The sequence below is a fragment of the Formica exsecta genome, unplaced genomic scaffold, assembly GCF_003651465.1.
Source record: "Formica exsecta isolate Colony F162 unplaced genomic scaffold, ASM365146v1 scaffold4, whole genome shotgun sequence".
NCBI lineage: Eukaryota > Metazoa > Arthropoda > Insecta > Hymenoptera > Formicidae > Formica > Formica exsecta.
The window spans coordinates 1,799,541-1,814,721 of record NW_021851238.1 but is presented as its reverse complement, the minus strand read 5'-3'; the positions used below and the strand labels follow the sequence as shown (position 1 = coordinate 1,814,721).

Genomic DNA, 15,181 nt, shown 5'->3' with positions numbered 1-15,181 from the left:
ATAATAAATAAATATATATATTTATTATAATATTATTATAATAAATAAATATATTTATTTATTATAATATTTATGGCAAATTTAAGATCGATCGCGATAGAAATTTAAATCGATAATCAATAATCAAAAATAAATATTAAATCAGTTTTATCAGTTTGTATAGAAAACTTTATCATTTTGTTCGATAAAACGACAATATAAGGGGATAATCAGACAAATTTGCATAGCACATAAACAATAGATAAGGAAATTAATTAGTCCATAAGCATATGCAAGTTTGTTTGGACATATGCCAAGAGAAAAACTAACCGTGAGATAGAACTAAATCATTTAACTGTGACCAAAGATTTCGAAGCATTTGTAAAATCAAGCGGAATGCATCCTTCTTAACTCAAGAAAAAAGAAAAAAAAAACAATCTTTAAAAATTAATTGAAATCACAGTGACAAATAAAAATTTTCTTTTTACTTGGAAAAAGCGACGAGAATATAATTTTTCTTAATAATGGCAATATTGCGAACCAACTCGAAACCCCCATTCGAGTTCTCGTACCGTGTGTTAAAAATAAACACACGGACAAGCGTGAGGGTGAGACGCGATATTTCCCACAATTAACATTATTTTCGTGATTGAGCTAGTGGAGATATATTAAAAGGAGCGCGGATTATAACGCGAGAGGGATGAGGCGGCGCTGAAAGGTACACGTATAATGTTCCTCTTGAAAAGAGGGCTCTTGACTGGTAAGCGCGACGGTTGAATCGCTCCGGGCAATTAAGGGGAACCTGGAATAATGCCCACTATAGCGAACTCGTCGCTCACCTACGAGATTCTCATGTACCTGAACTCCTTCTACTTCGGTATGTTCGCCGTGTGCGAATTGGGCATGGGACTGTTCAAGGCCGCGAACTTGCCCTCACCGGGCACGAGCAAGACCGTGACGGAGTTTGCGCTACTGCTCTTCCTGATGGCAACGGAGGGCGGCAGGATCTACCTGGGAAGGAAGGGAAATCTGACCGAGCGCGGAATACCGATTCTTATCGGGATAGTCCTGACTATTCCTAGCATATTAGCGACGCTCTACTTCCTCCTTTGGCAGTCTCGCGTGCTCAGGCTAGAGGTGATTCTCTGTAGCATACAGTTAGTTCTATTGATATCCGAAGTGGTCATCGCTGTTATGTGCCTTATAGCCATTTATCGACCACCGCCCCCGGAAAAATGATATAGCTTTTTCATGTTCTACGTCGCACAATAATTCTATTTTGCACTTGTCATTTCGCTTAACAATCCATTCCGAGTGTTAACAGTTTGTCACAGACAAGGCTGAGCTGTCTGTCGTTGCTATTGTCAGATAATAAGACTTTTCATCCTTAATAATTTTAATTGTTGTATCTCTACATCTAAGAAACAAATCTATGGTATCGTATAGTTTCCCTGAATCTGGTATAAATTTGCATTTTGCGTAATACATTACGCATGTATACACTGAAATGTAGTATCGGTGTTTCGCAAATATCTTTTATTAAATATTAAAAATAAAGACTGGCTACTATAGGAAAAGTGCTAAAAATCTACTTTTATATCTTCTGTGACATATTTGCTTGCATATAAAATGCAAAGATTTAAAATTTTACAAACAAATTATACATTTGAGTAGTGTGCCTTGTACATACACTAATCTACATTCCATAGACTGAGAATTAGAACATAAATGGAATCTAAATTTTGTACACTATAATAATCTTTTAAAAGGAATTCACACTACACTCAGTAGCCACTTTATTTCATTTAAAAGCGATTGTGTAAGAATAAAACTGAAAAGATTGTGTTTTATGCTAAAAACTTGGATTTCTACAATTAATATTAACAATATAAATACTGCCATTTATATATATTTAATGTTTAAACAGATAGAAATGTATTTATAAATTCTATGGAAAAAAAAAAGAAGTTTGTGTAATCTCAGTGCTATGTCTGCATTGAATATAATTGTTTGTAGTGGAAGAAAAGCTTGCTGTACACATATTTGTTTGTATATGTATTTATATCAAAATAAATATTTTTTAAATAAATAATACAATGACATAGCACTCATTAAATAATGCCAACGTTGTTCTTTCAGATCATACCTTCAAGTACTTGTCTCTTAAAATACATTACATACATATGCGACGTACAATAACTACGAATCGTATAATAAATATATTTCTCAAAGTCTGTATGATCAAAAGCTATCAAAACTATCACGGATATATTTACGGTACATAGTATACAGAGACTACAATCTCAAAGAGTTGATTATACAAACACAGGATAGAATTCTTAACTTAATGCCTGCAATGATAGACTGTACTTAATTATAATGACAGAATTCCATCCTAATCTACAGCAATTACAATGAACAATTAATAGAATTCTACTTCTATGACAATTACAATTGCAATTCTCTGTCTAAGTAATACAACTCTTAATGTTTTATACTGTTCGCCGCGGCTCTTCGTCTTCTGATTGCGCGTAATCGATTGTTGCAATAAATTCGTAAAAATACTGAGCCGAATACCAATAGTATACCAAATACTCCGATAACGGTAATCTCGTGATGATAAATCAAGCAAGACAATAGTATCGCCAAACCCTGCAACAGACATCGTTTATGTACGGTGTTGTATTGTTTCGATTATTTCTTTCTTTTTTTATGTACAGTAATATTCTATAATCATACCTGACGAATAGTCATCATAATTACGAATGTAATCGATCCAAATTTCGAAATGGTGTAAAAAATATACAATTGACCGGTTGCTGAACAAATTGATATCAGTAAGCAATCGATTACAAACCTAGGGTACTATATGATAACATCATTAGTATTATATTCTTAGGTAATATATAACAATTAAGAAAAAAAAAAAAACTAATATATAATGCAAAATTAGTTACCGTTGTCATGAAAGAAAATATTAGCGGAAAGCTCGATTGCTGAAACAAAGACATTGCAGTCAGCAGACAGGAGAACATATTAACTACGCACATCATTTGTACGCTTGTTACACCATAGTCTATAAAAAGTGCATTTTGCCAGGTACTCGTAAAACTATCTAATAATAAGTAGCCTCCCAATAATATAACACCAGAGAGTGTTGTAGCTCCGTCTGAAAGCGTTTATAAGTCTGTCATAATGTTTGACCACATTTATGAGAAATATACATTGTATTCTGAGTTAATACTCAGGTATTACCATTTTTATGATCAGAACTGTCCAACATAAAAAGTGCCATTCCGATGGAAATAAGGATCGCGGTAACATACTCGTAATATTCATATGTTGTATGCGAAATTATTTTTCCCATTATCATAACAGGAATAATTTTCGAGGCTTTGGCTAAAACCTAAAAAAAAAAAGATGTTACTCATGTAAATTATGTGAGGTTTTATAACGTACCGCTACGGAAGATAATATCAGTGATTGGAGAAAAAACATATATGTAAAATTATGATTGGAGAAAAAACATATATGTAAAATTATATCTAATTCTTCACCTGCGATGGAAAACTGACATACTTCAGAGCTTCATATTGACACCAACTGCTCATGATATTTGATAGAGAACAAAACGCGTATTTATACAATGGCGTCTTATGCTGCGGCTGACGTTGAATAAGTAAGTATAATCCTGACATTGCAAAGGCAAGAATACGATTTACAAATACCAAAAATTGTGAATCTTGAAACCGCGCTTTATTACCAGAAGCATCTTCATACTCCTGTACAAAAAAATTGATCGTTTAATTAGACAATTATAATATATACAAAAGCAAAATCAAGATATCAAGAAAATATCAATTACATTAATAATTTCAATGATAAAATAACAGTATTCACTTTAATAATATTTCCCAAATGATAAAATATTTATATTCCAAAGATACCTGTGTCATTATCTTTTCCTGCAAGTAGCCCCACGTTAGGTAGCTAATTTGCAGTCCAAAGAAACAATACATCAAGAGTAGGGCATCTTGAGTAAAAGTACGTTGGGCATGTGTGGAAGCATTGGGAATATACGGAGGTGAGTCCAAGAGACCTGTTTCACAATGTCCCACAAAGCATGAATGTACCAATCTAGGGATACAGCCTTTTCCTACACAAAAATATTTCTTAAACTATGATTGTCGCACATATATCTAAAAACTTATATTAATTTTTTACAATTGTACATACCACTTCTTTGAATATATTTAGTATAGCGTACATATTTGTATATAAGGCAACCTGGCAGCAATATAGTGGCGTATCCCAATAGATTTAAACATAATCGAACGATCCAACTGTACGTAGACGTCTTAAGAATATCTTCTCCATTATTTGTCAACGATTTGATGATCTCGCTGATTCCGAATATGATACTGACTGAAAGTAGTAGCATCAAGCTACCAAATACACTTTTTTAATTACATTGCAATAAACATGAATTATATAAATCCTTATATATTGATACAAAGTAGCGTAAAACACTTTGTGTTTATATCTCTTATATAAAGATATGAATTCGTATCTATCTTATGGTATATCAAACATACTATAATTTATTATAAAAAAAAAATATGTTGACAGATACAATTGTACACCAAATTATATCATCTAATTGCCTACACACTCTCTTGATGTGTGCGAACGAGAAAAACGGAATCTTAAGCTGACGCTTTAATAGTATTTGCATTTCTAACACAAAATCAAAATTAAAACGCACCAGATCACGATGTCACCCATAAAGTTTCCCATACTTTTAGCGAAATGAGAAACCTCGGCGATCTGCTTATCCGGTTATGCCATAACCTTCGTCATAGACGTTTCCTTACGTGGTCACACATGTATAACCGCACGAATGCGCTTACTGGAGGAAACTTCATCGACTGTGCATTGTGTTACACACCGTAAACATTTATCACATTAAAACTGTCATTATATTCTTATCTGCGTTCGGTTCTATCATGCTCCACGATTTTCTAATCTTCGCAACAACGAAATGTATAGATATAGATACATTGTAGAGCATGCATATATATATGTATATACATGCCCTTTATCATGTGCATCACACACATGTCCAGCACCCACGTAGAGAGACATCAGAGCTGGATAAAATTTTTTGGGATATAATTTTTTGACAGGAGACATTTAAATATCATTGTTATTTATTTTTTCGATGGAACCAGGTATGTGTCGCAAAGCGACACAATGTGTGTTTTCCAGCAAGGTACACAGATGACAGAGTGTAACACACAATACCACATGATTGGCTGTCAGATGAAGAAATTTAAAATTCTGTATTTGATAGCAATTTATTATAAAAAAAAAATATGAGAATATCTTCTCCATTATTTGTCAACGATTTGATGATCTCGCTGATTCCGAATATGATACTGACTGAAAGTAGTAGCATCAAGCTACCAAATACACTTTTTTAATTACATTGCAATAAACATGAATTATATAAATCCTTATATATTGATACAAAGTAGCGTAAAACACTTTGTGTTTATATCTCTTATATAAAGATATGAATTCGTATCTATCTTATGGTATATCAAACATACTATAATTTATTATAAAAAAAAAATATGAGAATATCTTCTCCATTATTTGTCAACGATTTGATGATCTCGCTGATTCCGAATATGATACTGACTGAAAGTAGTAGCATCAAGCTACCAAATACACTTTTTTAATTACATTGCAATAAACATGAATTATATAAATCCTTATATATTGATACAAAGTAGCGTAAAACACTTTGTGTTTATATCTCTTATATAAAGATATGAATTCGTATCTATCTTATGGTATATCAAACATACTATAATTTATTATAAAAAAAAAATATGAGAATATCTTCTCCATTATTTGTCAACGATTTGATGATCTCGCTGATTCCGAATATGATACTGACTGAAAGTAGTAGCATCAAGCTACCAAATACACTTTTTTAATTACATTGCAATAAACATGAATTATATAAATCCTTATATATTGATACAAAGTAGCGTAAAACACTTTGTGTTTATATCTCTTATATAAAGATATGAATTCGTATCTATCTTATGGTATATCAAACATACTATAATTTATTATAAAAAAAAAATATGAGAATATCTTCTCCATTATTTGTCAACGATTTGATGATCTCGCTGATTCCGAATATGATACTGACTGAAAGTAGTAGCATCAAGCTACCAAATACACTTTTTTAATTACATTGCAATAAACATGAATTATATAAATCCTTATATATTGATACAAAGTAGCGTAAAACACTTTGTGTTTATATCTCTTATATAAAGATATGAATTCGTATCTATCTTATGGTATATCAAACATACTATAATTTATTATAAAAAAAAAATATGAGAATATCTTCTCCATTATTTGTCAACGATTTGATGATCTCGCTGATTCCGAATATGATACTGACTGAAAGTAGTAGCATCAAGCTACCAAATACACTTTTTTAATTACATTGCAATAAACATGAATTATATAAATCCTTATATATTGATACAAAGTAGCGTAAAACACTTTGTGTTTATATCTCTTATATAAAGATATGAATTCGTATCTATCTTATGGTATATCAAACATACTATAATTTATTATAAAAAAAAAATATGAGAATATCTTCTCCATTATTTGTCAACGATTTGATGATCTCGCTGATTCCGAATATGATACTGACTGAAAGTAGTAGCATCAAGCTACCAAATACACTTTTTTAATTACATTGCAATAAACATGAATTATATAAATCCTTATATATTGATACAAAGTAGCGTAAAACACTTTGTGTTTATATCTCTTATATAAAGATATGAATTCGTATCTATCTTATGGTATATCAAACATACTATAATTTATTATAAAAAAAAAATATGAGAATATCTTCTCCATTATTTGTCAACGATTTGATGATCTCGCTGATTCCGAATATGATACTGACTGAAAGTAGTAGCATCAAGCTACCAAATACACTTTTTTAATTACATTGCAATAAACATGAATTATATAAATCCTTATATATTGATACAAAGTAGCGTAAAACACTTTGTGTTTATATCTCTTATATAAAGATATGAATTCGTATCTATCTTATGGTATATCAAACATACTATAATTTATTATAAAAAAAAAATATGAGAATATCTTCTCCATTATTTGTCAACGATTTGATGATCTCGCTGATTCCGAATATGATACTGACTGAAAGTAGTAGCATCAAGCTACCAAATACACTTTTTTAATTACATTGCAATAAACATGAATTATATAAATCCTTATATATTGATACAAAGTAGCGTAAAACACTTTGTGTTTATATCTCTTATATAAAGATATGAATTCGTATCTATCTTATGGTATATCAAACATACTATAATTTATTATAAAAAAAAAATATGAGAATATCTTCTCCATTATTTGTCAACGATTTGATGATCTCGCTGATTCCGAATATGATACTGACTGAAAGTAGTAGCATCAAGCTACCAAATACACTTTTTTAATTACATTGCAATAAACATGAATTATATAAATCCTTATATATTGATACAAAGTAGCGTAAAACACTTTGTGTTTATATCTCTTATATAAAGATATGAATTCGTATCTATCTTATGGTATATCAAACATACTATAATTTATTATAAAAAAAAAATATGAGAATATCTTCTCCATTATTTGTCAACGATTTGATGATCTCGCTGATTCCGAATATGATACTGACTGAAAGTAGTAGCATCAAGCTACCAAATACACTTTTTTAATTACATTGCAATAAACATGAATTATATAAATCCTTATATATTGATACAAAGTAGCGTAAAACACTTTGTGTTTATATCTCTTATATAAAGATATGAATTCGTATCTATCTTATGGTATATCAAACATACTATAATTTATTATAAAAAAAAAATATGAGAATATCTTCTCCATTATTTGTCAACGATTTGATGATCTCGCTGATTCCGAATATGATACTGACTGAAAGTAGTAGCATCAAGCTACCAAATACACTTTTTTAATTACATTGCAATAAACATGAATTATATAAATCCTTATATATTGATACAAAGTAGCGTAAAACACTTTGTGTTTATATCTCTTATATAAAGATATGAATTCGTATCTATCTTATGGTATATCAAACATACTATAATTTATTATAAAAAAAAAATATGAGAATATCTTCTCCATTATTTGTCAACGATTTGATGATCTCGCTGATTCCGAATATGATACTGACTGAAAGTAGTAGCATCAAGCTACCAAATACACTTTTTTAATTACATTGCAATAAACATGAATTATATAAATCCTTATATATTGATACAAAGTAGCGTAAAACACTTTGTGTTTATATCTCTTATATAAAGATATGAATTCGTATCTATCTTATGGTATATCAAACATACTATAATTTATTATAAAAAAAAAATATGAGAATATCTTCTCCATTATTTGTCAACGATTTGATGATCTCGCTGATTCCGAATATGATACTGACTGAAAGTAGTAGCATCAAGCTACCAAATACACTTTTTTAATTACATTGCAATAAACATGAATTATATAAATCCTTATATATTGATACAAAGTAGCGTAAAACACTTTGTGTTTATATCTCTTATATAAAGATATGAATTCGTATCTATCTTATGGTATATCAAACATACTATAATTTATTATAAAAAAAAAATATGAGAATATCTTCTCCATTATTTGTCAACGATTTGATGATCTCGCTGATTCCGAATATGATACTGACTGAAAGTAGTAGCATCAAGCTACCAAATACACTTTTTTAATTACATTGCAATAAACATGAATTATATAAATCCTTATATATTGATACAAAGTAGCGTAAAACACTTTGTGTTTATATCTCTTATATAAAGATATGAATTCGTATCTATCTTATGGTATATCAAACATACTATAATTTATTATAAAAAAAAAATATGAGAATATCTTCTCCATTATTTGTCAACGATTTGATGATCTCGCTGATTCCGAATATGATACTGACTGAAAGTAGTAGCATCAAGCTACCAAATACACTTTTTTAATTACATTGCAATAAACATGAATTATATAAATCCTTATATATTGATACAAAGTAGCGTAAAACACTTTGTGTTTATATCTCTTATATAAAGATATGAATTCGTATCTATCTTATGGTATATCAAACATACTATAATTTATTATAAAAAAAAAATATGAGAATATCTTCTCCATTATTTGTCAACGATTTGATGATCTCGCTGATTCCGAATATGATACTGACTGAAAGTAGTAGCATCAAGCTACCAAATACACTTTTTTAATTACATTGCAATAAACATGAATTATATAAATCCTTATATATTGATACAAAGTAGCGTAAAACACTTTGTGTTTATATCTCTTATATAAAGATATGAATTCGTATCTATCTTATGGTATATCAAACATACTATAATTTATTATAAAAAAAAAATATGAGAATATCTTCTCCATTATTTGTCAACGATTTGATGATCTCGCTGATTCCGAATATGATACTGACTGAAAGTAGTAGCATCAAGCTACCAAATACACTTTTTTAATTACATTGCAATAAACATGAATTATATAAATCCTTATATATTGATACAAAGTAGCGTAAAACACTTTGTGTTTATATCTCTTATATAAAGATATGAATTCGTATCTATCTTATGGTATATCAAACATACTATAATTTATTATAAAAAAAAAATATGAGAATATCTTCTCCATTATTTGTCAACGATTTGATGATCTCGCTGATTCCGAATATGATACTGACTGAAAGTAGTAGCATCAAGCTACCAAATACACTTTTTTAATTACATTGCAATAAACATGAATTATATAAATCCTTATATATTGATACAAAGTAGCGTAAAACACTTTGTGTTTATATCTCTTATATAAAGATATGAATTCGTATCTATCTTATGGTATATCAAACATACTATAATTTATTATAAAAAAAAAATATGAGAATATCTTCTCCATTATTTGTCAACGATTTGATGATCTCGCTGATTCCGAATATGATACTGACTGAAAGTAGTAGCATCAAGCTACCAAATACACTTTTTTAATTACATTGCAATAAACATGAATTATATAAATCCTTATATATTGATACAAAGTAGCGTAAAACACTTTGTGTTTATATCTCTTATATAAAGATATGAATTCGTATCTATCTTATGGTATATCAAACATACTATAATTTATTATAAAAAAAAAATATGAGAATATCTTCTCCATTATTTGTCAACGATTTGATGATCTCGCTGATTCCGAATATGATACTGACTGAAAGTAGTAGCATCAAGCTACCAAATACACTTTTTTAATTACATTGCAATAAACATGAATTATATAAATCCTTATATATTGATACAAAGTAGCGTAAAACACTTTGTGTTTATATCTCTTATATAAAGATATGAATTCGTATCTATCTTATGGTATATCAAACATACTATAATTTATTATAAAAAAAAAATATGAGAATATCTTCTCCATTATTTGTCAACGATTTGATGATCTCGCTGATTCCGAATATGATACTGACTGAAAGTAGTAGCATCAAGCTACCAAATACACTTTTTTAATTACATTGCAATAAACATGAATTATATAAATCCTTATATATTGATACAAAGTAGCGTAAAACACTTTGTGTTTATATCTCTTATATAAAGATATGAATTCGTATCTATCTTATGGTATATCAAACATACTATAATTTATTATAAAAAAAAAATATGAGAATATCTTCTCCATTATTTGTCAACGATTTGATGATCTCGCTGATTCCGAATATGATACTGACTGAAAGTAGTAGCATCAAGCTACCAAATACACTTTTTTAATTACATTGCAATAAACATGAATTATATAAATCCTTATATATTGATACAAAGTAGCGTAAAACACTTTGTGTTTATATCTCTTATATAAAGATATGAATTCGTATCTATCTTATGGTATATCAAACATACTATAATTTATTATAAAAAAAAAATATGAGAATATCTTCTCCATTATTTGTCAACGATTTGATGATCTCGCTGATTCCGAATATGATACTGACTGAAAGTAGTAGCATCAAGCTACCAAATACACTTTTTTAATTACATTGCAATAAACATGAATTATATAAATCCTTATATATTGATACAAAGTAGCGTAAAACACTTTGTGTTTATATCTCTTATATAAAGATATGAATTCGTATCTATCTTATGGTATATCAAACATACTATAATTTATTATAAAAAAAAAATATGAGAATATCTTCTCCATTATTTGTCAACGATTTGATGATCTCGCTGATTCCGAATATGATACTGACTGAAAGTAGTAGCATCAAGCTACCAAATACACTTTTTTAATTACATTGCAATAAACATGAATTATATAAATCCTTATATATTGATACAAAGTAGCGTAAAACACTTTGTGTTTATATCTCTTATATAAAGATATGAATTCGTATCTATCTTATGGTATATCAAACATACTATAATTTATTATAAAAAAAAAATATGAGAATATCTTCTCCATTATTTGTCAACGATTTGATGATCTCGCTGATTCCGAATATGATACTGACTGAAAGTAGTAGCATCAAGCTACCAAATACACTTTTTTAATTACATTGCAATAAACATGAATTATATAAATCCTTATATATTGATACAAAGTAGCGTAAAACACTTTGTGTTTATATCTCTTATATAAAGATATGAATTCGTATCTATCTTATGGTATATCAAACATACTATAATTTATTATAAAAAAAAAATATGAGAATATCTTCTCCATTATTTGTCAACGATTTGATGATCTCGCTGATTCCGAATATGATACTGACTGAAAGTAGTAGCATCAAGCTACCAAATACACTTTTTTAATTACATTGCAATAAACATGAATTATATAAATCCTTATATATTGATACAAAGTAGCGTAAAACACTTTGTGTTTATATCTCTTATATAAAGATATGAATTCGTATCTATCTTATGGTATATCAAACATACTATAATTTATTATAAAAAAAAAATATGAGAATATCTTCTCCATTATTTGTCAACGATTTGATGATCTCGCTGATTCCGAATATGATACTGACTGAAAGTAGTAGCATCAAGCTACCAAATACACTTTTTTAATTACATTGCAATAAACATGAATTATATAAATCCTTATATATTGATACAAAGTAGCGTAAAACACTTTGTGTTTATATCTCTTATATAAAGATATGAATTCGTATCTATCTTATGGTATATCAAACATACTATAATTTATTATAAAAAAAAAATATGAGAATATCTTCTCCATTATTTGTCAACGATTTGATGATCTCGCTGATTCCGAATATGATACTGACTGAAAGTAGTAGCATCAAGCTACCAAATACACTTTTTTAATTACATTGCAATAAACATGAATTATATAAATCCTTATATATTGATACAAAGTAGCGTAAAACACTTTGTGTTTATATCTCTTATATAAAGATATGAATTCGTATCTATCTTATGGTATATCAAACATACTATAATTTATTATAAAAAAAAAATATGAGAATATCTTCTCCATTATTTGTCAACGATTTGATGATCTCGCTGATTCCGAATATGATACTGACTGAAAGTAGTAGCATCAAGCTACCAAATACACTTTTTTAATTACATTGCAATAAACATGAATTATATAAATCCTTATATATTGATACAAAGTAGCGTAAAACACTTTGTGTTTATATCTCTTATATAAAGATATGAATTCGTATCTATCTTATGGTATATCAAACATACTATAATTTATTATAAAAAAAAAATATGAGAATATCTTCTCCATTATTTGTCAACGATTTGATGATCTCGCTGATTCCGAATATGATACTGACTGAAAGTAGTAGCATCAAGCTACCAAATACACTTTTTTAATTACATTGCAATAAACATGAATTATATAAATCCTTATATATTGATACAAAGTAGCGTAAAACACTTTGTGTTTATATCTCTTATATAAAGATATGAATTCGTATCTATCTTATGGTATATCAAACATACTATAATTTATTATAAAAAAAAAATATGAGAATATCTTCTCCATTATTTGTCAACGATTTGATGATCTCGCTGATTCCGAATATGATACTGACTGAAAGTAGTAGCATCAAGCTACCAAATACACTTTTTTAATTACATTGCAATAAACATGAATTATATAAATCCTTATATATTGATACAAAGTAGCGTAAAACACTTTGTGTTTATATCTCTTATATAAAGATATGAATTCGTATCTATCTTATGGTATATCAAACATACTATAATTTATTATAAAAAAAAAATATGAGAATATCTTCTCCATTATTTGTCAACGATTTGATGATCTCGCTGATTCCGAATATGATACTGACTGAAAGTAGTAGCATCAAGCTACCAAATACACTTTTTTAATTACATTGCAATAAACATGAATTATATAAATCCTTATATATTGATACAAAGTAGCGTAAAACACTTTGTGTTTATATCTCTTATATAAAGATATGAATTCGTATCTATCTTATGGTATATCAAACATACTATAATTTATTATAAAAAAAAAATATGAGAATATCTTCTCCATTATTTGTCAACGATTTGATGATCTCGCTGATTCCGAATATGATACTGACTGAAAGTAGTAGCATCAAGCTACCAAATACACTTTTTTAATTACATTGCAATAAACATGAATTATATAAATCCTTATATATTGATACAAAGTAGCGTAAAACACTTTGTGTTTATATCTCTTATATAAAGATATGAATTCGTATCTATCTTATGGTATATCAAACATACTATAATTTATTATAAAAAAAAAATATGAGAATATCTTCTCCATTATTTGTCAACGATTTGATGATCTCGCTGATTCCGAATATGATACTGACTGAAAGTAGTAGCATCAAGCTACCAAATACACTTTTTTAATTACATTGCAATAAACATGAATTATATAAATCCTTATATATTGATACAAAGTAGCGTAAAACACTTTGTGTTTATATCTCTTATATAAAGATATGAATTCGTATCTATCTTATGGTATATCAAACATACTATAATTTATTATAAAAAAAAAATATGAGAATATCTTCTCCATTATTTGTCAACGATTTGATGATCTCGCTGATTCCGAATATGATACTGACTGAAAGTAGTAGCATCAAGCTACCAAATACACTTTTTTAATTACATTGCAATAAACATGAATTATATAAATCCTTATATATTGATACAAAGTAGCGTAAAACACTTTGTGTTTATATCTCTTATATAAAGATATGAATTCGTATCTATCTTATGGTATATCAAACATACTATAATTTATTATAAAAAAAAAATATGAGAATATCTTCTCCATTATTTGTCAACGATTTGATGATCTCGCTGATTCCGAATATGATACTGACTGAAAGTAGTAGCATCAAGCTACCAAATACACTTTTTTAATTACATTGCAATAAACATGAATTATATAAATCCTTATATATTGATACAAAGTAGCGTAAAACACTTTGTGTTTATATCTCTTATATAAAGATATGAATTCGTATCTATCTTATGGTATATCAAACATACTATAATTTATTATAAAAAAAAAATATGAGAATATCTTCTCCATTATTTGTCAACGATTTGATGATCTCGCTGATTCCGAATATGATACTGACTGAAAGTAGTAGCATCAAGCTACCAAATACACTTTTTTAATTACATTGCAATAAACATGAATTATATAAATCCTTATATATTGATACAAAGTAGCGTAAAACACTTTGTGTTTATATCTCTTATATAAAGATATGAATTCGTATCTATCTTATGGTATATCAAACATACTATAATTTATTATAAAAAAAAAATATGAGAATATCTTCTCCATTATTTGTCAACGATTTGATGATCTCGCTGATTCCGAATATGATACTGACTGAAAGTAGTAGCATCAAGCTACCAAATACACTTTTTTAATTACATTGCAATAAACATGAATTATATAAATCCTTATATATTGATACAAAGTAGCGTAAAAC

The 15,181-nt window shown here is 28.1% G+C and overlaps 2 protein-coding genes across 2 annotated transcripts; one reads left to right on the top strand and one right to left on the bottom strand.

Annotated features, from left to right (window-relative positions):
* The first annotated feature begins 373 nt into the window (after positions 1-373).
* On the top strand, positions 374-2,071 carry LOC115240042 (transmembrane protein 216-like). Its single transcript, XM_029814998.1, has one exon. The coding sequence runs from the start codon at positions 790-792 to the stop codon at positions 1,216-1,218; it is 429 nt and encodes a 142-aa protein (XP_029670858.1). The 5' UTR covers positions 374-789; the 3' UTR covers positions 1,219-2,071.
* LOC115240041 (adenosine 3'-phospho 5'-phosphosulfate transporter 1-like) lies at positions 2,022-5,298 on the bottom strand. Its single transcript, XM_029814997.1, has 8 exons — positions 4,745-5,298; positions 4,216-4,424; positions 3,927-4,135; positions 3,537-3,761; positions 3,235-3,385; positions 2,937-3,148; positions 2,719-2,844; positions 2,022-2,631 (listed from the first exon to the last, which is right to left on the bottom strand). The coding sequence occupies exons 1-8, from the start codon at positions 4,774-4,776 to the stop codon at positions 2,464-2,466; spliced, it is 1,332 nt and encodes a 443-aa protein (XP_029670857.1). The 5' UTR covers positions 4,777-5,298; the 3' UTR covers positions 2,022-2,463.
* Between the last annotated feature and the right edge of the window lie 9,883 nt (positions 5,299-15,181).

Excerpts from the sequence above, each read along its gene's own strand:
- LOC115240042 (XM_029814998.1), top strand. The coding sequence starts at position 790 with ATGCCCACTATAGCGAACTCGTCGCTCACCTACGAGATTCTCATGTAC.
- LOC115240041 (XM_029814997.1), bottom strand. The coding sequence starts at position 4,776 with ATGGGAAACTTTATGGGTGACATCGTGATCTG. Across the intron at positions 4,136-4,215 it reads TAAATATATTCAAAGAAGTG|GAAAAGGCTGTATCCCTAGA; the intron begins GTATGTACAATT and ends ATTTTTGTGTAG. Across the intron at positions 2,632-2,718 it reads TTATGATGACTATTCGTCAG|GGTTTGGCGATACTATTGTC; the intron begins GTATGATTATAG and ends TGTCTGTTGCAG.